The sequence below is a fragment of the Exophiala oligosperma genome, assembly GCF_000835515.1.
Source record: "Exophiala oligosperma strain CBS 72588 unplaced genomic scaffold supercont1.7, whole genome shotgun sequence".
In the NCBI taxonomy this organism is placed as follows: Eukaryota; Fungi; Ascomycota; class Eurotiomycetes; order Chaetothyriales; family Herpotrichiellaceae; genus Exophiala; species Exophiala oligosperma.
In genome coordinates, this window is record NW_015622824.1 from 370,232 (window position 1) to 391,084 (window position 20,853).

At 49.8% G+C, this 20,853-nt stretch overlaps 10 protein-coding genes across 11 annotated transcripts; 2 read left to right on the forward strand and 8 right to left on the reverse strand.

Moving 5' to 3' along the window:
• Nucleotides 1-799: 799 nt before the first annotated feature.
• Nucleotides 800-1,117, reverse strand: PV06_07445 (uncharacterized protein; the record flags this gene model as incomplete). Its single annotated transcript, XM_016408693.1, has 1 exon — nt 800-1,117. One exon carries the CDS (start codon nt 1,115-1,117, stop codon nt 800-802), a length of 318 nt encoding a protein of 105 aa, XP_016260447.1.
• Nucleotides 1,118-1,247: 130 nt separating this feature from the next.
• Nucleotides 1,248-1,908, reverse strand: PV06_07446 (golgi apparatus membrane protein tvp18; the record flags this gene model as incomplete). Its single annotated transcript, XM_016408694.1, has 4 exons — nt 1,248-1,548; nt 1,603-1,695; nt 1,795-1,810; nt 1,872-1,908. 4 exons carry the CDS (start codon nt 1,906-1,908, stop codon nt 1,248-1,250), a joined length of 447 nt encoding a protein of 148 aa, XP_016260448.1.
• Nucleotides 1,909-3,174: 1,266 nt separating this feature from the next.
• PV06_07447 (nuclear transport factor 2) lies at nt 3,175-4,475 on the reverse strand. The gene is made up of 7 exons (XM_016408695.1): nt 4,339-4,475; nt 4,222-4,239; nt 4,076-4,140; nt 3,926-3,997; nt 3,747-3,848; nt 3,577-3,670; nt 3,175-3,523 (listed from the first exon to the last, which is right to left on the reverse strand). The coding sequence occupies exons 1-7, from the start codon at nt 4,343-4,345 to the stop codon at nt 3,504-3,506; spliced, it is 378 nt and encodes a 125-aa protein (XP_016260449.1). The 5' UTR covers nt 4,346-4,475; the 3' UTR covers nt 3,175-3,503.
• A 644-nt stretch (nt 4,476-5,119) lies between these two features.
• PV06_07448 (uncharacterized protein) lies at nt 5,120-7,403 on the reverse strand. Its single transcript, XM_016408696.1, has 2 exons — nt 7,089-7,403; nt 5,120-7,036 (listed from the first exon to the last, which is right to left on the reverse strand). Exon 2 carries the CDS (start codon nt 7,033-7,035, stop codon nt 5,209-5,211), a length of 1,827 nt encoding a protein of 608 aa, XP_016260450.1. The 5' UTR covers nt 7,036; nt 7,089-7,403; the 3' UTR covers nt 5,120-5,208.
• Nucleotides 7,404-8,560: 1,157 nt separating this feature from the next.
• Nucleotides 8,561-10,712, reverse strand: PV06_07449 (hydroxymethylglutaryl-CoA synthase). Its single transcript, XM_016408697.1, has 4 exons — nt 10,345-10,712; nt 10,186-10,288; nt 9,936-10,134; nt 8,561-9,883 (listed from the first exon to the last, which is right to left on the reverse strand). The coding sequence occupies exons 1-4, from the start codon at nt 10,402-10,404 to the stop codon at nt 8,836-8,838; spliced, it is 1,410 nt and encodes a 469-aa protein (XP_016260451.1). The 5' UTR covers nt 10,405-10,712; the 3' UTR covers nt 8,561-8,835.
• Nucleotides 10,713-11,347: 635 nt separating this feature from the next.
• On the reverse strand, nt 11,348-12,865 carry PV06_07450. 2 transcript variants are annotated; one of them, XM_016408699.1, is made up of 4 exons: nt 12,717-12,865; nt 12,487-12,648; nt 11,898-12,409; nt 11,348-11,751 (listed from the first exon to the last, which is right to left on the reverse strand). In XM_016408699.1, the coding sequence occupies exons 2-4, from the start codon at nt 12,569-12,571 to the stop codon at nt 11,428-11,430; spliced, it is 921 nt and encodes a 306-aa protein (XP_016260453.1). In that variant the 5' UTR covers nt 12,572-12,648; nt 12,717-12,865; the 3' UTR covers nt 11,348-11,427. The 2 variants fall into 2 exon arrangements, with proteins under 2 accessions (XP_016260453.1, XP_016260452.1); XM_016408698.1 differs by having other exon boundaries at nt 12,487-12,865.
• A 519-nt stretch (nt 12,866-13,384) lies between these two features.
• On the reverse strand, nt 13,385-14,440 carry PV06_07451 (uncharacterized protein). The gene is made up of 2 exons (XM_016408700.1): nt 13,932-14,440; nt 13,385-13,880 (listed from the first exon to the last, which is right to left on the reverse strand). The coding sequence occupies exons 1-2, from the start codon at nt 14,113-14,115 to the stop codon at nt 13,621-13,623; spliced, it is 444 nt and encodes a 147-aa protein (XP_016260454.1). The 5' UTR covers nt 14,116-14,440; the 3' UTR covers nt 13,385-13,620.
• Nucleotides 14,441-14,834: 394 nt separating this feature from the next.
• On the forward strand, nt 14,835-16,087 carry PV06_07452 (uncharacterized protein). The gene has a single exon (XM_016408701.1). The coding sequence runs from the start codon at nt 14,853-14,855 to the stop codon at nt 15,921-15,923; it is 1,071 nt and encodes a 356-aa protein (XP_016260455.1). The 5' UTR covers nt 14,835-14,852; the 3' UTR covers nt 15,924-16,087.
• PV06_07453 (uncharacterized protein) lies at nt 16,000-17,158 on the reverse strand. The gene is made up of 3 exons (XM_016408702.1): nt 16,851-17,158; nt 16,586-16,797; nt 16,000-16,532 (listed from the first exon to the last, which is right to left on the reverse strand). Exons 1-3 carry the CDS (start codon nt 16,923-16,925, stop codon nt 16,094-16,096), a joined length of 726 nt encoding a protein of 241 aa, XP_016260456.1. The 5' UTR covers nt 16,926-17,158; the 3' UTR covers nt 16,000-16,093.
• A 207-nt stretch (nt 17,159-17,365) lies between these two features.
• PV06_07454 (uncharacterized protein) lies at nt 17,366-20,414 on the forward strand. Its single transcript, XM_016408703.1, has 2 exons — nt 17,366-17,557; nt 17,621-20,414. Exons 1-2 carry the CDS (start codon nt 17,542-17,544, stop codon nt 20,257-20,259), a joined length of 2,655 nt encoding a protein of 884 aa, XP_016260457.1. The 5' UTR covers nt 17,366-17,541; the 3' UTR covers nt 20,260-20,414.
• Nucleotides 20,415-20,853: the final 439 nt, after the last annotated feature.

Genomic DNA, 20,853 nt, shown 5'->3' on the forward strand with positions numbered 1-20,853 from the left:
GTTTCGTTTGTACAATTTTTGAAGTGAGGTTTCGAAACTCACGGTCTTTCAGGAAAAAGCGACCAACTTCTCAGCCTGAAAAACTGCATATGAAGAACAGCCAGTCGAGAGCCGCCGCCTTAGGATCCGACGCAAATAGCGATCCCAGGTTTAGAGACTAGTAAGGCATCAGGCGCCCGGGGGCTGAGGCGAGAATTTTGGGCGTGAGACGACGGACTCAGCCTCTCAACGAAGCTTCTCCATGAGGATTAGCCATGTCCTGATACGAGTGCCCAGAACCGTCGACCGTCGGTTTCAATACTGTTCCAGTCATCAAGCCACAACTCCGGTGATTGCCAGGGCTCCTGAGGCTATGAATGGCTTCTACGGACGATAAATAGAAATGTTTCTGCCACACTTGTCCTTCGCCACCTCTCAATGCTCTGCTTCTGCGCTGCGGCATGCTGGACAACAGAGACGATCCCGGCCTGTAATGTCTCACAGACGACGAGTATCAAAGTACGGTCGTTGATCTGAAGTCGAGATGATCCCTTGCTTTATTCGATCGTGTTGCCATTACAAATGTAGGTATTATGTCTTTGCACGATGTCGTTATTCGGCTTACTGAACCATACGGATCCAAGCCTTGTCCGATGTATGTCCAAGTCCTTACGGAGTACATAAGTGTGTTCAGCAACATAAGCAAGATATTTTAGAAACGCGTAGGATTTTTTAGTCCATCCTGCGTGACTGTTGCCAACGTCGAAAACCTTCAATCATTCCGAATTAGAAAGTAGTAATCTACTTATGAGCATCTGCATCAGGGAGGCAAAGACTCCGCTCGCAGGACGTGTCTGAGCCCTGTATAGTCAGAGCAATGATGGCTAGTACGCCACGCCCAGGAGCATTGTGCTGATGGCTTGCCAATTGCTGCTGTAGAGTGCCGACAACATTTTGCCGCATTATGTGGCTCATGAACACTGAGGCTTGTGTTCGGCTCAGTAATTGACAAAAGTGCACGTAAAGCCTGGTGTCGAGTTTCGCAGACAACGCAATAATCCGCCTGTCTAGGAGGGACATTATCTGCCTGACGGTACAAGCGAAAGCTCAGTGAAGCCCTAGTCATAACAAACATCATCCTTAACGCCGTAACTCATCACTTCCTAGTGGTGTCGTGTTCCCAGCGCCGCATCGCTAAAGCCATAATTCGAGAGAGCTTTTTGGATGTTATGGGAGGAGAATGATATAGCATGCCATCTGGTCCACACCTAGACAATCATTTGCGCAACTCCTTGTCCACCAAGTGTCTTACTACCCACGAATTCTTGCTGCTTCAATCCGGCCAACGCATAGCAAAGTCCTGCCAGAGCCAAGACAACAGCTGCCGCGATCAAGCTGCTTGCATCGACTATGAGGCTGAGCCACTGGGCAATCGACATGACACCGTAGATTGCTGCTCGCATGTAGTTTGTGGTGAATCGTCGGATGAAAGTATCGAACTTGGCCGAGGTAGGGCAGATCCGGAGGAGGAGAGGGATTTCGATGAATATGAGGATAAATGATGAAGCCCTGGAACATTGTAAGCAAGTGCATCGGCCGATGGGGTCTTGAGGCAGTTCATACAGAAGGATGATACTAAAGGCGATGAGAGCGTTGAAGTGAAATATGTTGGCGATACCCAACGCAAAGCCTAGAATGATGCATAGTACTCCAAGCCTGCATAGTGACCTTGTGTCAGCGCCTCCCTTTTTGACGACCGGCGACTGAACGAATCCTTTGTATAGAGTCGCGCGAAGTGTTTAGTAGTCTGCTTACCATTGTCCGTAGATACCTAGGTAGTGGTCGATTAGTCCTTGTTGCACGCACTCTGTAGAAACAATTCAAATACTCACTGAAATTACGCGACCTGAATTCCTCGGCGAGAGTCATTGTGCCGTCGTGGTATGACTTTGGGGTGAAGGCTGGCCTGCGCGACCTGAATAAAAACGGAGGTCGGGAGAGTAAGATTTCTCGGGGGGAGCTCAAATGTTGCTTGCTGTCGCTGGCGATCGGATATACGTGAAGAAGAGAGAAGAGGTACGTCGAGGAATAGTCGAAAACTAGTTTGAGAGAAGTTTCTTGTTGTGGTCCAAGGGGCCGTCTAGTTTAATGAAATGCTGTCCTGTTGTTGATGACAGTTTGGCGGTGATGGCTGTGGCAGCTGCGAGACACGCTTTCACCACCTAAATAATCCAAGCCCAGGTCGGAGCCTAAGCCTGAAGTCCCGAGAGCCGATGCTTAACCACGATGTAAATGCCTGCTCAGCGTAGATTCAAATCTGGTAGCTGAGCCTTTGAAGACCTCAAAGGTCCTTCGAATGGCTTATGCACACTAGACTAGTGCAGCAGAGGGATTGTTTTCCGTTGAAGTGGCGTGTTTACAGCTGGAGCGCATATGGGATTGAAAGATATATGTACTCCGTAGCCTGACCGGAATAGTAGCAGCCTGAATGTCCCAACGCGTGGCGCCCAGAAGCAAAAAGCCACGCGTAGCATCACTGGTATGAGAATGAATAAGGCCACTCGGACGTTCAGGCCTCAGAAAAAAAACAGACGATTACTTCTCAGATTGTCTTTGATTGAACGTCCTTGTCAACACAGCCTGGATGATATCATGTCTAGAAAGGGTCTCATGCAGCTAACCTTTTGAGTCTACCAGCGTCTTTGCAGGTAACGTATTTTTTGTCAGCGAAGAACCATTCTTATCCGACGAGGAAATACGTCCTAGGTACCTATACCGACCCACTTGTCCGCCATTTCTCTGTCACAGGAAATGTACTACAATCATGGCTAAACCTTCTGACCTCACCCTCTACACATTCTGGGCAATTGTATGACGGTCTCGGCAACATCCCGCAGATTCCCTAGTGATGAAGCACACCGTGATTATACCGAGTTGCAAATTTCTCAGTCCTCACTCGAGTGTTTCGCATGAGCTGACGAAGGCTCTCGAATACAGTGCGAAGACAGACATCATGGCCGCAATCAAGGCGAAGATATGGGGAAACTCAAAGGATACGGGTAGGTGGAAGGGCGATCTAAGGGAGTCGTCGATGTTGTGTTGCAGTCGAAATCATGAGGACGACATAAGTCTCGCATATATCTTGTCGCGACCAAGAACTTTCACGATCATCAATTCCACATGGGAATGGTGGTAGGCGTCTAACCTAGAGAGGTCAATAGCGAAGAAATCGTAGATGCATGTCGGCCAGTTGGAAAGGTAGAGCAAAAGACCACAAGTTAACAATGTAGGACTTCCGTGGCTGTGGATATCTGCCTCTAGAGCTCTGCGTGTGCATCCTGTTTGAACTCGGTCTTCAAAAGTCTCAGGATATCCGCACTCGATCTATTAATCATGCTCCTCTCGGCTCTCAACAACGTCAAGTCCGTATCATCCTTCAGGCATAGATGAATTTAAACCGTCCACGCTCGTCGATTTGACACATTGTCGGGCCTGAATTCTCGTCGTTCTAACCAGCGAGTCGATCAACCGGCAGCATACACCACTGTAAAACATGTCAGATCGGAATGAGACAGCAGCTGTGACTTTGGGACATACGTCGGAAGACATCGTTCTGCACATAGTAGCTGCCCGCATCCGGCAACAAGTTAAACGTCTGCACGTAGCTCATCGGCTGCTGTTGATCATCGACCTAAAACACAAATAGTCAGGACTCTTTCTTTGCTGATAGGTATACAGTCGTTCATTGTTTGGGCATAATTCCATACCATCAGTGCACCAGTGACCAGAACCAAAATACCACCCTGTTCATTCGACGGTTGGGCATCTGTGGTGTCGACACGGTGTTGTACTTTTTGAAAAGGAAGATTCTAACAGCGTATATCATCAGTGCCACGTGCTCTCCTCCTCAGTGGGTTGCGACCATTGTAGTCAGAAAAAGACTAACCGTCAACTTTTCAAGGATAGACTGCGTTCCCTGGAATGGCTCCTTTTCGAAGGTGAGCATGGAGTTGTTCCTCTGGATGAGCCGATGTCAGTCCTCTGCAAATTCTTGCTTCCATACTTTGAGCATCCTTTGGTGAGGAGGGAGCCGTACGTAAAGAGCAGCCAACTGCGCGCGGTCGCTGTCAAAGGTCTTGTAGTAGAATTCAACAAATTGTTCTGTCGTTCGTCGTCAGATATAGTCCTCAAATCGAAAGGCAGGATGGGGCGATCATGTCGCCGCCGTGCGCGAGGACGTACGAGCAATGCCCTGGAAGTCTAGACAGCCTCTATGTCAGCCCATGCACTTGGTAATGGAGTAGATCGCTGGCGGGCCAGTCGATGGTGAGAAACTTGTTGGATGTGCCGAAAACATACCTCCCATAATGAACAGTGCGAAATGACTACACGGCAAGCCCGTCTGTGTTTCAACGGTACGTGCTCAAGCGGAATCCTCGGTCGAGATGTGTGGTAGTTGCGAAAAAGAAGGGTGTTTTGTGGTCAGTAATTTCGAGGGGCAGCGTTTGGAGAGGGCCAAACCTACATAAACAGACAATCGGGTAGCAATTGTGTCACCGTTTATCATAGTCACGTGCGTCTCGTACCTTTATTTTTGTTTGCCAAGCGACCGCTTCATTTATTCGACACCGAAGGTGGTTTTCTATCTCATTCCTCTCCATCACCATCGTCCTCACTCGATACAGACTGCGACCACTCGGATGATCGCAATGCTCGTGGCGATGCTTTCTTGTCAATGTTGATGATGCCACTCTGCCACCCATCTTGATGACTATTGCAGGTAAGCCATGATTTCCACCCTCACACAGCACATTCCCCCAACACAAGTTCCGATGATTTTCACAATATGCTCAAACGATAACTGACGAGGCGGATGGCACTGTCAATGCCGCCGTCGCTGAGTACAAAAATAATGTCAAGTCTCAACAGTATGAGGTGCTTTTAAATTGACGCTTATATTATACTTGATTCTAGCTATCAAGGTCTCGCTGACGGTTATTCATCTAGATACAAATACTTCACATCGATTAGTGTTAGTGTAGTGAGATTGAAACCAAAGATCAACTTTCGCGTTATCAATTTTCTGAAATCTCATGCTATCAATACTATCACCAGATTTGCAATACCAATATCAATATCAGAGCTTGAGATTACCGTGTCCTTCTACCAATTGCATTTGAGCTCATCACCTGGATGGCGTCCTGCTTACGTTTCCCCCTTTATATTTTTTTAGCCTCTGCCTCGTCCCCGAGCGGTTCCCCTTTCGCCACGTTCACCTTCCCTCTTGTGCCATGGATCACTAGGCCAGACCCAGCCTCGCACAGTTCTTGCCTCTCTCTTCTCGCCCATTTGTGGCTCCGGGATCCACCTATCTTTGCCATCTTTACCAAGCTCTTCAATGTTACCATCATCATCAATAGCAAGCGTCCCAGCTGCAGTACCATTACCACCATCCCAAACTCTCTGCCTTGACAGCGCTCCCGAACCACCCACGTCCATGTAACTTCCCGGCTCTCCTGGTAGCGGCGTAGCCTTGGCGAGCATCAAAAGATAGTACAAAGCCAGTGTAACAGTCATGCTGATATTGCCACTTCCAGTGAGGTTGCCTTCGTTCACAGCAAATGTCTTAGTTTCAACGGCCTCGGCAACCTCAAGAAGCCCAAAGTAGGGTTGATCGCGCTCATCGCATCCAGCCCGGACACAGACAAGTTCAATCTCGGTGATGATGAACCCATATCGGCAGCTGTGATCGCGCATACACTTCTGTAAATGTGCTAATGTACGCAAATATTCGACCCTGCGAGCTGGTCCTTCTCTCCGCATTCCTGTATTCCAGCGATCGAATGATCGTACCAAGCCCACAACTCGACCTCGGGGCAGCCCAGATAGGGTTCGATCATTGTCAGTTGGGTAGTTGGCGAGAAATGTCGGGACATTCGCAGAATTGGCACTGACCCCAGTGCCAGTTGGTGCAGGCGAAGGATACAAGCAAACAGAATTGTTACCAAGGGACAACCTTGTGGCTGCATTGACCTTTGGGAAGTAAATCTTGGAGACTAGGTTGGCGAGGTCGATCTCGGATGCAGGTGTCGCTGTGCTTGAGTTGGAGTTCGTGAAAGGTAAGCTCGCTGTGTCATGTTGAAAGTTCAACAGCGTGAGAAGGTCTGGAATGTTCGCCATTGTCTGTACAGAGAATGATTTCCATGGTCGTACATTCCGGACATCCCACCAGAAATGATTGGTTAGACCTCGACCAGTCTGATAAGTGAGGTGGCGGACTAAGTTGATGGGTTGGGTGGGCTGACTCAAGTAAGAGAGCATGCTGGTCGTTGATGTCTGTGCAAGCATAGGCGGTGGACTCATGGAGCTAGGACGTGATATGACGTCGAGATCGATAGGCATATCAAAAGTTCCTTCCAGGTTGATCATAGGTGGCTCAGGCATGGGCATGTTCATGTACGGCACATAGGTTGTCGCAAACATATCGGGAGATGGTGTCTCTTGGTTACGAGACATGAAACCCGGCAATTGTCGGTATGTAGGGTAGCCGAAGCGATTAAGTACAGTATTATCAATGCTCGATGCAGACGCCGAGCGAGAATGTGTTTTGGCCGGAACATTGAGCTGTGCCTTGGACATGGATGGCGAAGGCATCAACGAAGTTGACCGAGAGTGAGGAGCGTTGGAGACTGGCGACATCATCGTAACATTTTCCACAGGTTCAGTTGCGCTCCTGTACATTGCGGGCCGTGTGTTCTTCGTGTCCTTTATGTACGACAGGGTTCTTCGATGCATAGATGGACGACTGGTGTGCTGGGAATCAGTACCCGAGTCCTGACTCCGAATCTTTGGGAGCAATGTAGGGCCATGTTGACGAAGAACGGGTGACCGGCTGGGGGTTGAAGCTGCGGTCGTAGCACTGATCACCGACTCGGGGGAAGTATCTACTGTGCAGTAGGAAGAAGCGGACAGGTTCCGAACATGTCCACGCTGACCAGCAGCGCCATTAGCCTCTGGAGGCGTGAGTGGTCTATAGTAGTACGGTGTCAGAGACATTCTGCGTTTATCAGTCACCAACCTAGCCAAGCAGCAAGGACATCAACACTCACATGTCAACCACGGCTAGCTAGGAGCTCTGGTCAAGGAGAAGCCAGCTTCTCGAGTGCGGAAATGGTAAAACAACAACAACAAAGGAAAGACGTAGCAAGAGGAATGAGATGCCAATGGTATATGGACTGAGGATTCAGTCTTGCAACTTAAAAGAACGAAAGGCTGGGAGAGCTTGGAGGAGGGAAGGGCCAGGTATAAATGGCTTCCTCTATGCGACCAGAAGCGGGCATCAATGAAGCCCGACCAACAGCGTCCTGTAGGACATAATGCACATGAAACGTGGAGCATGCCGACAGAATAGCGAGGAAACAAACACGTCGGAGGCGTGGTTCAAGAATCCGATCTTGGATCTCCAGAACCCATGTCTACCGTGGATCGTGGAGCGCGGATGGGAACGCGCGCCAGAGTCGATGGAAACAAAATCACCTATTTCGGGTGGTGGAATGACGCCTCAGGTATCTCACAAACACTGTCAAGCAGGCCGGCCGGGGTGTAGCCACGTTCCGAATGATTTCATGTTGTCTTACGAGGCAATCTGGGTCGGCGCTTGTCAGCTATTTCGAGATGATGCCCTTGGCTTAGGAGATGAATCTGGGAAGCTTCTGAGATTGAGGCGTGGCTGACGGATAACGCGAACCGCGGTGCACAAAATCCACCGTGTATTCAGATAGGCGCTGGTACTGCCAGGCTGTTTCATTGGCAGTTCTTTTTTGATCATCTGGCCCTCTGTGTACCATCATTGGCGGCCACGATTGCCGCCGTCGGAGAAAGAGGAAAAGATACGGAACAGAGGACGGCGCAGCACAAGCTCAAGACCTAAATTGACGGCAACTCTACCGAGAATATGGCATTCTGATGCGAAACCACAAAGTCTCTGAAGTATTCGCTGGCAGGCACTGCGCCCTGTTGCCGCCGAATATTCTGTAAGAGTACAACATATGGAGTACTTGGGACGAAACTGGCCTTGATGGCGATGCCGGAGGTACTCGTACGTGCTGAGATACGCCCCGGCGTGAGCACTTCTTCCTATTCTTCACCTACAAAGGTCTGCCGTAAGTGGTACAGTGCATCTACAGCCAGGCACGAGGCTCTCCTAGTCCTCAGTTCAGCTGCAGCCTGACACGACTATCGCGCGAAGCCTTCCACCTTTACACGCGAAACTAACGCCTTACCTCGTGAGTAATCGACACCGCCTAACGGGACTATTCCACGAACTTTTCGCGACTATCTCCCCAACCTCTTCGTTTCCATGCACTCTGCATCTTGTACATCCGTAGGCTCTGGACTTGCGTCGAGTAGCCACACTGCGGTCCCTCTCGACTGGTCCTTGCGGTCGCTGGGGGCTAACCTATGTTTCAGAATGCTGCTCATCACTCTGAAACAGGCCGTCCACTGGTCAAGTATTATCTGGACTTGAATGAATAGCGACAGGTGCAGTTCGCCTCAGAGGCTACTCCACTAACTAGACTGCATATGCAGAGATAGTAGAAAAAGTGAATGCATCATTGATATCTTTTCGGCGATCATTACTATTGATGACTGATGGTTTCCTGTTCAGAACCACCAACTCCTCCCATATGTACAAAGCTCTTGCAGGTCTATGACGCACCTCGGTTTCTTCCCTATGAAACACCGTTCGATATGCCCGAAGTCTCCTGTCAAAGGAGTCTCTGACCGCATGGACCAATCCAAACCCAACGCCTTGACATGAAACGATATGTCTGCTGCAAAAATGACACAATTCCCTCATGCTTTGATCTCGTATTTGCGGCGGAACATGTCATCGACCTCGGTGAGGTAATATGTTCCTGGGACCAGATCCTCGACCTTGCCCGCTGGTTTGAAATCCTTCTTCAGGTGAGCCTTTTCTCGGAGCATGCACAGTTCGTCATAAACCTCGGGGGCCACAACACGGCGGGCGTTCAGTCGTTCTTGCAGATTTAGCTTCTGCGCCATCTCAGTTGTATCGCCAACGGCTTTCAAACTGAACATGGAACTGGCTAGACCACTGCCATAGCTGAAGACACCTATCCGTTTACCTTGCATCGACTTAGGCGCGATATTGCTGATCAGACTGACCAGACCTCCATACACACTGCCACAGTACATGTTTCCACATAAGGTCGCAACCTCGATTCCTGGTTGAACACGTTCCGCAAATCGCTTCTTAGTCAAGCCCATGAATGTCTTTTCGACATTTTTGTCTGTCAAGGAGGCTTGGTAATCTAGGTCTCGCAGTTCAGGGGCAACCTCCTTGAAGAGTGCGTGGCTTGGGTCTTCCAAGAAGTCGTTGTATAGGAGACGAGCGTATGACTTGGAGACAAGTTTGCAAGTCGGGGCATGGAAAGCCATGTAGTCGAATCTGTCCAAGGGAGCTTTCTCGGTCTCCTCGCTGTGAGCTCCGTTGCCATTGATAGCATGACCGTTGACCGCAGCCGCGTTGGCCTGGCCCTTCAGTGCCCGTTCTCGCGCATTGTATGCCTTGTAGCAAGCATCCACGGCCTCTGTGTAGCATCTCAATGAGAAATGGCCATCAACATAGGGATACTCGCTGGTGAGATCAGGTTTGTAGAAGTCGTAGGCGTGGGTGATGTATGACCCTCGGAGACCAGCCTCGAACGCGAGAGGAGCATCTGGACCGATCAACATGGCAACACAGCCAGCACCGCCGGTTGGACGAGCGTTGCCCTTCTTGTAGAGGGCAATGTCGCCAGCAACGACCATGGCATCACGTCCGTCCCAGGCTGAAGACTCGATCCAGTTAACGGAGTTGAAGACCGCATTTGTACCGCCACTGCTTCTTGTCAGAAATGATACACCCGGCTTGAGACCCCAACATTACTCACTAGCAAGCATTGTAGGCGTCGACTCCTTCGACATTGAAGTTCCCGGATTTTTCAAACAACTGCATCAAGACGGACTTTACACTCTTGCTCTTGTCGAGCATGGTCTCTGTGCCGACTTCAAGGCGTCCAATATTCTTGAGGTCGATGCCATATTTCGAGATCAGGCTTGTGAGGGTCGTGAGAGCAATGGAATAGATATCTGGAGCCGCCGTCAGAGATTGAAGTGAAGGAATGAGACCAACACACTCACCTTCTCTATCATCGCAAAAGGACATTTTGGTCTGTCCCAGACCAATGGTGTATTTCCCGGCCGCAACGCCATCGAACTTCTCAAGCTCGCTCTGATCAACGCACTACAGAACCATCAATACCGGCTGTGGCAATAACGGCCCTAGTCATGTTTTCATACCTGGCTGGGAAAATAGATCTCAATGGCCTTGATGCCAATATTCTGCGGTCGTGTGGCCATTGTGGATGTTTTGTGAGTAAAAGCAAAGACGTGACACTCGGTTCTCGATCTTTCTCTTTGGGTTTCGAGGGGCTTTCGTGCGCACGTCGGTGAAAGGAGGCGGTGAGGTGGGGGACGATCGAGAAGAGTCTTCTAACAAAATAGTGACTGTCTAAGTGGAGGCGCAACCAACGATAGGGGTATTTCACTGTTTGTACTTCCGTCAGGTGGTCGGAATTGGTTTCGCAAGCAGAGAAGACAGAAGATATGGGAGATTGATCAGAGAGAAGGTGTGTGATTGCGGCGGGAGCAGAGGTGCGCTATGTATTAAAACAATGTCGCAGCCAGAAATTTCGTCTGCATGTGTTCAGATAATATGGCAGAATTAGGGTGGTGCCGACATCGCTGGGGAACTGGTGGCTGCCTCTGTCGGGGCGGTGGCACGACGCCTGGTGAGCCTAGTAGCCCCAAGATCAGCCTCCAGCCAATGGAAGAGGCAGATCTGCGGGCGGTGAGGGACGTTGAGCCACTGATGGGCTGGTGGTGTCATTCGGATGCCCTGTTCCTGCATTTCTCCCGCTCAGGGGAAGAAATTTCTCCCGTCGCTCCAAACAGCACTATGACCGTTTTCAGGTCAACACAATCAATCGTAAATCATCAACCACCAAAAGTGACCCTTAAATTGCCATCACGCTCCCCAGATGTCAGGACGTTGATGCTGTAGTTCTTCACGCTTACCGATACATCCAATGTCGGCACTCTCGAGAAGATGGTCACGCCACCCAATTCCAATCTCGGACTGCAACGATGCTTCCCTGTAGTAGGGATGCAGAGTCGAGGGCTTTACATCTGTCCCTCGCAGTCTTTCCAAAAAGAATCATAATCACAATTAATGGCATACGGGAAATGCTCACTGAATGTCACAGCGCATGCCAGTTATCTGAACCTTGCAATAATGCCATTGGCTGGCTCTATGTTCGGCTCGTCTATGTGTCCTCTCTACCTAAACATATAGGAGACACTAGCATATTCTATCTTGCCTGTTCAATACGACGATGGCAGTACCCCGAGTCGTCCGCCATCTGTCACCACTGTGCATCCGTTTATATAAGCTCCAGCTCGACTGCAAAGCCAGAGGATGACACCAGCCATGTCTTGCTCGTCCCCGCTTCTCGTGGCAGGAATCCATTCCTTGTTAAAGGTACCCTCGACATTGTGGGTTTCGGACTTGCCCAGCGACTTGTACATGCCTTCGGTCATTTCTGAAAGGTAAAGTCCCGGCGCGATGACATTCACCCTGATGTCGTAGCTAACAAGTAGGGTGGAAAGTTGTTTGCTCAGGTGTCTGACGGCTGCCTTACTAGGCCCCTGAACGGAGTCAATAATTGTACTAGATCAAGAGAAGTGTAAATGTAACAGAGAGGTAACAAATAGAGGCATGGTCTGGGAGATCATCTCGATTGTTACGGGGTTGGCGAGTTCAATGCACGTTTACGCACTTGGGATCAACTTACATAGGAGAGATTGCCCAAAGGCTGACGACTGTATCCTCCAATGGAGCTTGTCGTGATGATCTGTGGCCGCGGCTTGAAGTTTTCTTCTGTTGGTGGTTGCGGTCGCTTTTTGTTTGCGGCGTCGAGAAGTGGTAGAAAGGCGGCGATTGTAAAATGGACGCCGGTGATGTTGACACCGTATGTGGTGTTGACATCCTCGGGTTCAGGAGCCCACATGTTCTTTGCCAACTGTTCAATGCCGATGGGTTGTCGATTTGAGTCGACACTAGGCACTGAAGGTCCTGATATGCCAGAGTTGGCCACAAGAACATCAATAGCATCGACCTCGGCTTTGACTTTGTCGACACATTGTTGTAGTGATGGCTTCGACGTAACATCGCCAACCAGTGGTATGATCTTGCCGCCGGGGACGGAGTCTGCGGTCTCCTTCAGCGACGCTTCACGGCGGCCGATAATGAACACTTTCGAGGCGCCATTGGCAGCGAGTGCCCTCGCCATCATTCGACCCAGGCCTGCATATATCAGCACATTCGCAGGAGATAGGCTGGCATGTCACAGAGAAGAAAATCCTGTGACCAGCAGCACTCACCCGATCCACCTCCTGTGATTACAGCAACGAGGCCATTGACGTTGAAAAGGCTCCCCGCCTCGATCTTGCCAATATCTGTAGACATCTTGCAATACCCAGCTTTACAACTTCAAAAGACGAAAAAGCTTATGGGTGTTCGAAAGTGGTGCTATCGATTGAGCCCTGATAACACAGATTGTTGAGTAATGAGTTGTCCGAAGCTAGGAGCTTGTTATTCGTCCAAGACTCACAATCAGCAATGTTATGAAAGTGGAAGGTGTAAAGACCGCTACAGTGGCTGACAAGAAGTTACTGAGGACCAGGTGCATATGCGAAGTTCGTAGAGATAATAATCATGATTGCATGTTATCAGGGTTTGTCGTCGGAGAACAGCCATGTGGCTATTTACCTTGCCGTAGATTAGAGAAGAGGATCATTCCAAACAAGCGTGGATGATGCGAGTGCTCCACGGGTGACACCTTCATTCCCCGCTGCTGTTGGGTGTTGTTGTTGTACGGTGTACGCTGCCCCTCTATCGCTGATGAAAATAGATATGCGATGTCACCAGGTGCTTTTGTCCCTTTCATTCTTATTTGTATATCCTTATCTCAGCCAAACGAGATGGGAACGTCCATACATTCGTGTCTATGTCTGTTCAGATTTGACTCCCTGCACGGTCGTGTATGATCTGGATTCTTCCAACTTTGGCTAGGTTTAATTTTTTGATGTAGATCGGAATAAATTAGTTTAAATCTTGTTCACCAGTGACTATCAGATCATACGGTTGCATTATAATTAAGCGACACATTTACCTCTTGTTCTATGGTCAGATAGGAGCATTTGGCTTACTGACTTTTGGCCTTCGTAACCAATGTGCAATACTTAGCTTTCAGGCGCAGATATGTGCCACTCCCAGCGTTGCTTTATACCTCGATATACAGACTCTCTTGCATGCCCAGCGCCTTTGGTCCTCGCGAATGGAACGGAGAATGATGGATTTCTTGCTAGATCAAGGAAACAGCAATTCATCTTAATATGAGCCGACAGTACTCCTTAACAGTGTTGTGATCATCTATACATGGGCAGCTAAATGTGGTGAGTCCTCCTCCCTATTGAGTCTTCTGTGTCACAGTCTCTCCACCACCTTCTCCATCTCTAATGTTTTCCGAACTGTGTCAGTTTGCCCTTCAGTCTGCTCATCTTGCTGGGTGCATATGTTTCTCCAAGGTCGCCGCTTGTCTGAACATGCGTTCCGTCATCGAGGCAGCCAGGACTCAATTCCCTTTCAACCACTTTGTTCCTAGCTGGTGCAGTCAGGCCACTTCGACCTCGCTCGCTTGCACCCTTTCCAGATGTGACTGTCGTGGAGGCTTCCGCACTGGATGATGTATCGGATACAGAAACGGTTGGGTTCTCTGCACAAGAGCAATCAGCATGGTTTGAACTACCTGGTGTTTGGAGCATACCTGGTGCATTCCCACCATCGTAGGGCTCTGTCGCAGTGCCTTTTCCTTGTATACCTGACGGAGGCTCCGAGCCAGAAGTAACAATATCATCGGCATTTCCTTGATCGTAAGGGTCGGTCACTGTCCCCGAACCTTGCAGGCCAGAGACTGGCTCAACTCCAGACTGCGCTGAGCTGCCAGCCATGATTTTTTCGTTGAGATCGCTCGCTGTTTGCAAGATGGGGTCAACAATGGTCGTAACCGTAGGTCGGTTCTGGGAAGAATGCACTGTTAGGCAGAGAGGAGTTGGGTTGGGCGATAGGTGTTGTTTTTCAATGGAATGTGCTCTGGGACGAATGAGCACTATTCACGTCAAATCGAAAGGCGTTGTTTTACGTGCTGAAAAGGTCAGGCAATAATGAAAAGCAGGGATTCGGTTTTATCATTATGTAGAGTAAGTGTTGTGCTTCCGAAGGTCAAGTACTTGATTCAGTTGAAGGTGCAGGCGGCCCATCAGATGGCAGGTAGATAGACGTCATTGAGGGCAGCCGCCATTCAGGCCCAATTGGACGCGACTTCCACAGGGCTTAGGAGGGTAGCTTGTAGTACTCCGTTCAATACAATTAGCCACCTCGTTAGTGAGGCTAGGCACCGTCCTCAAAGATGGTCGCAGCCACATGACCGCTAATCGGCTATAGATTCCAGGGAAGAGTTAGAGGCATAAGCTGGCTTGACAGAAGCAAAAGGTGGCATTTTGAGGCGATCATGCATGTCTTATTGGGTTATCTCGAAATCGGCCTACGTGAAACGATGGCCCAAGCGCAAACTCGGCTTGCATGCCAAGCTTCGGCAGCACAAGACTACAGCCGTATCGAAGGCTCTTTTGTAATCACGTTTTCTAGAGAGAATGTTTATCGAGCCCAAGCAAAATCTCGACCAAAGATGACGGCCAACCCTTGCGTCGACTGCCGCGAGCGCGAGGCGACGCTGACCATCAGAAATAGGCGGCTGTGTAGCGTCTGTTTCAACTCCTATGTGCACTCGAAAATCTTAAAGCGTATGGGATCCTATGGCCTCAAGAACTTGCCTGGAGAACAGAAACGCCGCTTGTTTCTACCTTTGTCTGGCGGGCTGTCATCGCTCGTTCTGCTACAAGTGCTTGACTTTCAGTTACAGAAGCAGATTGCAAATCGCAACAAGACAACGTATGACATTGTTGTGGCTCGAGTCGTCCTGCCTGACGAACTGGATTCACGGTCCATCAAAAGTGACTATGAAGCTTTGGCTGGAAGGTTCGCCACGCAGACTTTTCTGCCTCTACTTGATCTGCACGAAGTTTTGCGGCTCGACCACCAGGTGGAGCGGGATTTGAAAGAGCTTGGAATTGTGCGCGACGATGGTGAAGCAGACCAGAATTTCTTCCTTCGTATCATGCATTGCAGCACGTCTGCAACTGCAGCATCGGATGTGCAGTCAATCCTGCTCAAGCGCCTTCTTGTGGCTGTTGCTAGGGACCAAGGATGTGAAAATGTCTTATGGGGTCATTCAGACACCCGTTTGGCGGCATTGGCACTGGCTGATGTTGCGAAAGGACGAGGTGGGTCTGTTTCTTGTTCGATCGCTGATGGACAAACATTGCAAGGAGTCGACTTCAATTATCCACTCCGTGATCTCTTCAAAGCTGAACTACAGACATATGCTCGAGCGTCATCAGAGCCGATACTCGAAACTACAGTCGAACAAGACATCCCGGTTGGACAGCCCACCAACATACGTAGCACTGCAATCGACAGCCTCCTCAACACTTATATCACATCTCAAGGGGAGAAATACCCCAGCATCATGGCGAATGTTGTGCGCACTGCAAGCAAACTAGAAGCCAGGAGACCAGCCGACAATGCTACAGCTTGCCCTGTTTGTCTCATGCCTGTGATAGGCACCCAGGGCCTTCTAAACAGAAATTCTGGGCTATGTTATGGATGTGAGAGAATGAGGCAAGACATTGTACCATGATCATAGCGACACGACAGATTTACAAATCAGTGCATATGGAGTTCGAGGATGTATTCTAGGACGTTTGGAAACGACACGACAAGAATGTGCATACAATTGAATCTATGGCTCAATACAAAGTAAAGCGTACTAAATCCTCCGCTGGCAAGTTCGACCGAAACAATCTCGCATCAGCGCGTGCGAGCTGGCACTGGGGGTGTAACGCCTTCTCCTCGCTCAACATCACGGCGATCTCTGCGAGATCGGCGGGACTCGCGTCGCGATGTATACCGTGGAGGAGGGCCATTCTGTTCATTCAAGCGTCTCTCTTCGCCCTGATAATCGAATTCGTCTGGCAAGCTCGGGTCCGCAGCATTGGCTTGCGGAGTACCCTTAATCCTCTTAGCACCGCGGTCGCGCAGAACTTTCTCCAGCAAAACCACATTCCTGGTGTTGCACTTATACACGGCATCTGCAATATCTCCAATAAAAGGGATCAGACCGATTGCGAAGTCAAGGGCCATATTGAATCTCATGTGTGCTTTGACCGAGGAGGGCAACTCGGGCTCAACCGAGCAGCAGGTACGGTAGACCATGAAGGCCAACAAAAGGTCGGCGAAATCACCGATTCTGCCTCAAATTAGTCTTAATTGCACAACATGAATCGAGTACTCGCAACGTACGCTGGAATTATCCCGATCACTGCTCCCCAACCAAATCTAGTTCCGCAAAAATTGCCGAGCGAAAGGTCGACGCGGTACGCTCTTCTTTTGGCTTTGGTGAGGATCTTCTCCTCTTGTGAAGTCAAACCAGGTGGAAGCGCACGCTTTCGCTTCTTGGTGGTCTTGTACAGTCCACCGAGTCTGGTTGCCGGGATTGTCTCGAAGTATGGATCCTGTAAACTTGGAGTTAGGAATGACGACATTCACCGTAAGAAGTAGATCTCACCTCCTGGCCCTGCGAATTGGCGACATTTTCTTTGAAGAACCTTCTGGCTACAAGCTTCGCAGCGTAGGAAGTCATGGTGCAAGCGATGGGGTTTGAGATAGGATGGAAGAAGCGCACGGTGCAAAACGAGGGTCCGTTGTAAAGATATAAGATGGCGTTTGGAACAGTAACAAAGGGATTGGGAACTTTATGTCACGATGCGTTGGTGAACGGGAATAGCCTTCAAACAAAGAAAGCTAAGCAAGTCACGGTCAGCTTGGCTCGCAGAAGATCGGCTGGCTGTCGACGACTCAGGCGTCGTGGTTGACACTGAAATCTTGCTTGAAGTCCCATGAAACAGTCAACTTTTGCGCGCGGTTGTCGTCATCCTGCGGCCCCTGCATGTTCACTAACTCGAGACATTTCAGCCACAGACACATTGGGAAGATGCACCGCCACAGACACCGCCACACGTTGCCCAACTTTCGTTACTCAAGCACAACAGACACGACTGGCCAACTCTCACCTCTACCCCACAGACTCATCTGCGTCCAAAACACCAGCAACTCGGGCGCTGATCTAGATCTACCTAAAAAGGTGGCAGTGCACATTGCTATCCCTTGCTCTTACACTTCTCGATACGGCATACAATCACGGAACCGACTGCCTGTGGAAATGATTACAGACTGCCACATCGACACAACAGCGAGAAATGCAACTGGAGGATTGTAAGTGCACTGCATTTCACGCCCGAAGCTCGTCTTTTCGGTGCTGACTTTAGTCGCGTCCAGGGCTAGATGACCTTTGTGTCCGATTCATCATCAACTTGCCCCCGGAAGAGCTCCAGTCCGTAGAGCGAATATGCTTCCAAGTCGAGGAGGCACAATGGTTCTACGAAGACTTCATTCGTCCCCTTGATCCGTCACTCCCTTCTCTTTCGCTACGCGCCTTTAGCCTACGGATATTTCAACATTGTCCGCTGTTTTCACAATGGTCTGCTCAACACCATACGACCGCCTTTGCGGAATTCCTGGCCTACAAATCAAGGGTGCCAGTCCGCGGCGCCATCATGTTGAACGAGGCTATGGATGAGGTAGTCCTTGTCAAAGGCTGGAAAAAGGGTGCCAATTGGAGCTTCCCCAGAGGAAAAATCAACAAGGACGAGAACGATCTGGATTGCGCGGTGCGCGAAGTCTACGAAGAAACGGGCTTTGACATCCGTGCAGCAGGTTTGGTTAAAGATGAAAAGGATATGAAATATATTGAGGTTACCATGCGAGAACAGCATATGAGGCTGTACGTCTTTCGTGGCGTACCGAAGGACGTTCATTTTGAACCCAAAACTCGAAAAGAGATCAGCAAGATCGAATGGTATAAATTGACGGATCTGCCCACTCTGAAGAAAAATCGTCAGCACGAAGGCAGCGGCACAGATCAGCCAACGATGAATGCCAACAAATTCTACATGGTGGCACCCTTCTTGAACCCTCTCAAGAAATGGATCGCCCAACAGCGAAAGAAGGAAAACAGATACAGTTCCCATCTGGCGGCACCACCGATGGTGCCCGAGGAGATTACAACTGAGGATGATCAAGACATGCATGACGTCGGCGCAAACTTACCTCTACCATTGCATACTGTGAGCGACCTTCCCGAAGTCACTGCGGCAGACAAATTTGATCCTACATCACACTTGAAACAAATGCTCAATATCGGAACCGGACAGCCTACCCAACAAGAAGTCCCACAGGCTAGCCACATGCAGCATGTTGATGCTCAAAAGTCGAACGCTCTCCTCGCCCTGTTACGCAACCCGCCGCAAGGACAGAGCCGTCCTATACCTCAGACACCATTCGAACAAATAACCACGGCGCCACCGTCTCAGCAATCGCCACATGTATCTCATGTACGCCAGCCTCAGATGAATCAAAATCGACCTCCTCCACCATTCCAGCCACCTGTATCCCAGCCTACACAGGATAGCACCACAATACCCAAGACCACGCAGTGGCAACCACCACAATTACAGAGCGCACCATATCAACGGACTGGTGACCCACAATTCGCGCTGCAAGGGAACAACAAATCTCGGCAACCTATCGTTCCTCCAGCAAGTGCGTTACCGAAGCTCACGAACCATACAAAAGCATTGTTGGATGTCTTCAAAGGAACGGGCAACATGGCTCCTCCCCCACCCGTGCCGTCGAAGAACGGGTTGCTAGAGCTTCTCACTGGCGGAGGATCCCTCGCGAAAGCCAGTCCACAAATTCAAGCTACGACAGGAAAGGACTTGGCCAATTTGGCGAATCGTACGCAGGATCTGAACTTGGAGCGATCAAAAACAGGCCACGGCTTTGAGCACAGCTTCGAACAGAGGGTTAAACATCAAAACCTCGCCACTCCGCCGAGCGCTCATCCCGCCAAGGCGGATAAGACATCTCTGTTGGACCTCTTTACGAGGCCTGATCAACCAGGACAGGCTGTAGAAGAGAACCCCCCAAGTCAAGTCCCTGTTGAACTGGCTGCTACTCACACGAAGTCGTCATCCCGACAGAAAACGGACGATAACAAGAACGAACTGCTTCTGTCGCTTCTCAGGAAGGACCATCAAGAGGGGCAAGTGCAAGCAAGATCTATGAAGCAGAAGTTTATTAAAGAAGGCGAAACTTCAGCTACCATCAACGGGCCGCTAAATCAACCCGAGTTCGAGGCCATCTCTAGAGCAAGCAGGCAAATGTCAAGCGATATGGGACGAACTCCACTCACGTCCCATAGGACACTATATGATCCCAATCAGCCAACGCCGATGAAGATCTTGACACGATCAGATGAGGCTCATCAACAGTTTACACCACCGCGGTCTCCTCGCAGCATGAAGCCACCGCCGAAGAGAGCAGCCAAGGAGAAGGTGTCACAGAAGCCCTCTAACAAGCCATTTCAACCGCAGATACTGCGTCGACCTCAAACAGCAGATTCATCTGAGCCAGAGTCAAGTGCGAATGGGACCAGAGTCGAGCAGGAAATCCAGACCAACGCCATCTCATCTCCACCGATCCCTGATTCCTCGAGTCTTCAAGAAAGGCAGCCTTTGAGTCGACAATCCTCGCATCCCAGTGCTCAGAAGCAAGCGTTGCTATCGCTCTTCGGTGGTGGTGTAGACACCACGCCTAAGGCATATGCAGTCCCATCTGGGTCAGGCGTAGTGTCACCATTATCAACTAGTCAGCTCATGACATCTAATGGCGAGATCTTGCCGCCTGGTGTCGAACCCATATCAACCCGTACATCACGAGTTGGGAGTCTGGCCTCGATCACCAGTGGACCGGTTACTAATCGTGTAACCAACGAGAAACGGCAGACTGGAGCAGAAAACAAGGCCTTTTTACTGGGATATTTGGGAAGGATCGCTAGCCAGGAGAGCCAGGAATGAGTGATTTGCGGGCAAGGAATAACGACGTCAGGCGAGGATGAGGGCAAGGGTCGGAAGCGGTCAAGGTCGATATGTTGCATATTCCAGCGAGCCAGTCAGATTGTACCAAAGTACTTCAAATCATCAAGCATTGTTTCTTGGGCCCCAGCGCTCTAGACAGGTGACTGTCGTATTCGGATCCCGTCGTCGGGCCTCGCAGCCCATTTAGGCGTCTCGTTTCCCGGGCCTGGCAGTTATGTAATCTGCACAAACAATCCAGAGTTTGCAACCTTGTGTGGTGTAGTGTGACCACAAGTTGTGCGTAACCAAGAATAACTATATGCCGAAATGGCATAAATCGCGAGTTTGACACCCACCTCTGCATTACGCACAAAGGGCTATACCTAGTACTGGTCACTGGAGTACTCCCCAATTGTCATTCCTTAGTATCAATATGAGTTAAATGGTAACCAACAAGATCCAAGTAAATCAAGAGACATGCTTAAGGACAGTGAGAATGACGAGCTAATAAGGACAATAATAACGACTAAACTGTTAGTCTATCAGTTGTGTGCGTTTCGTAAAGATATTCTCTATGGCGAATGACAATTGGGG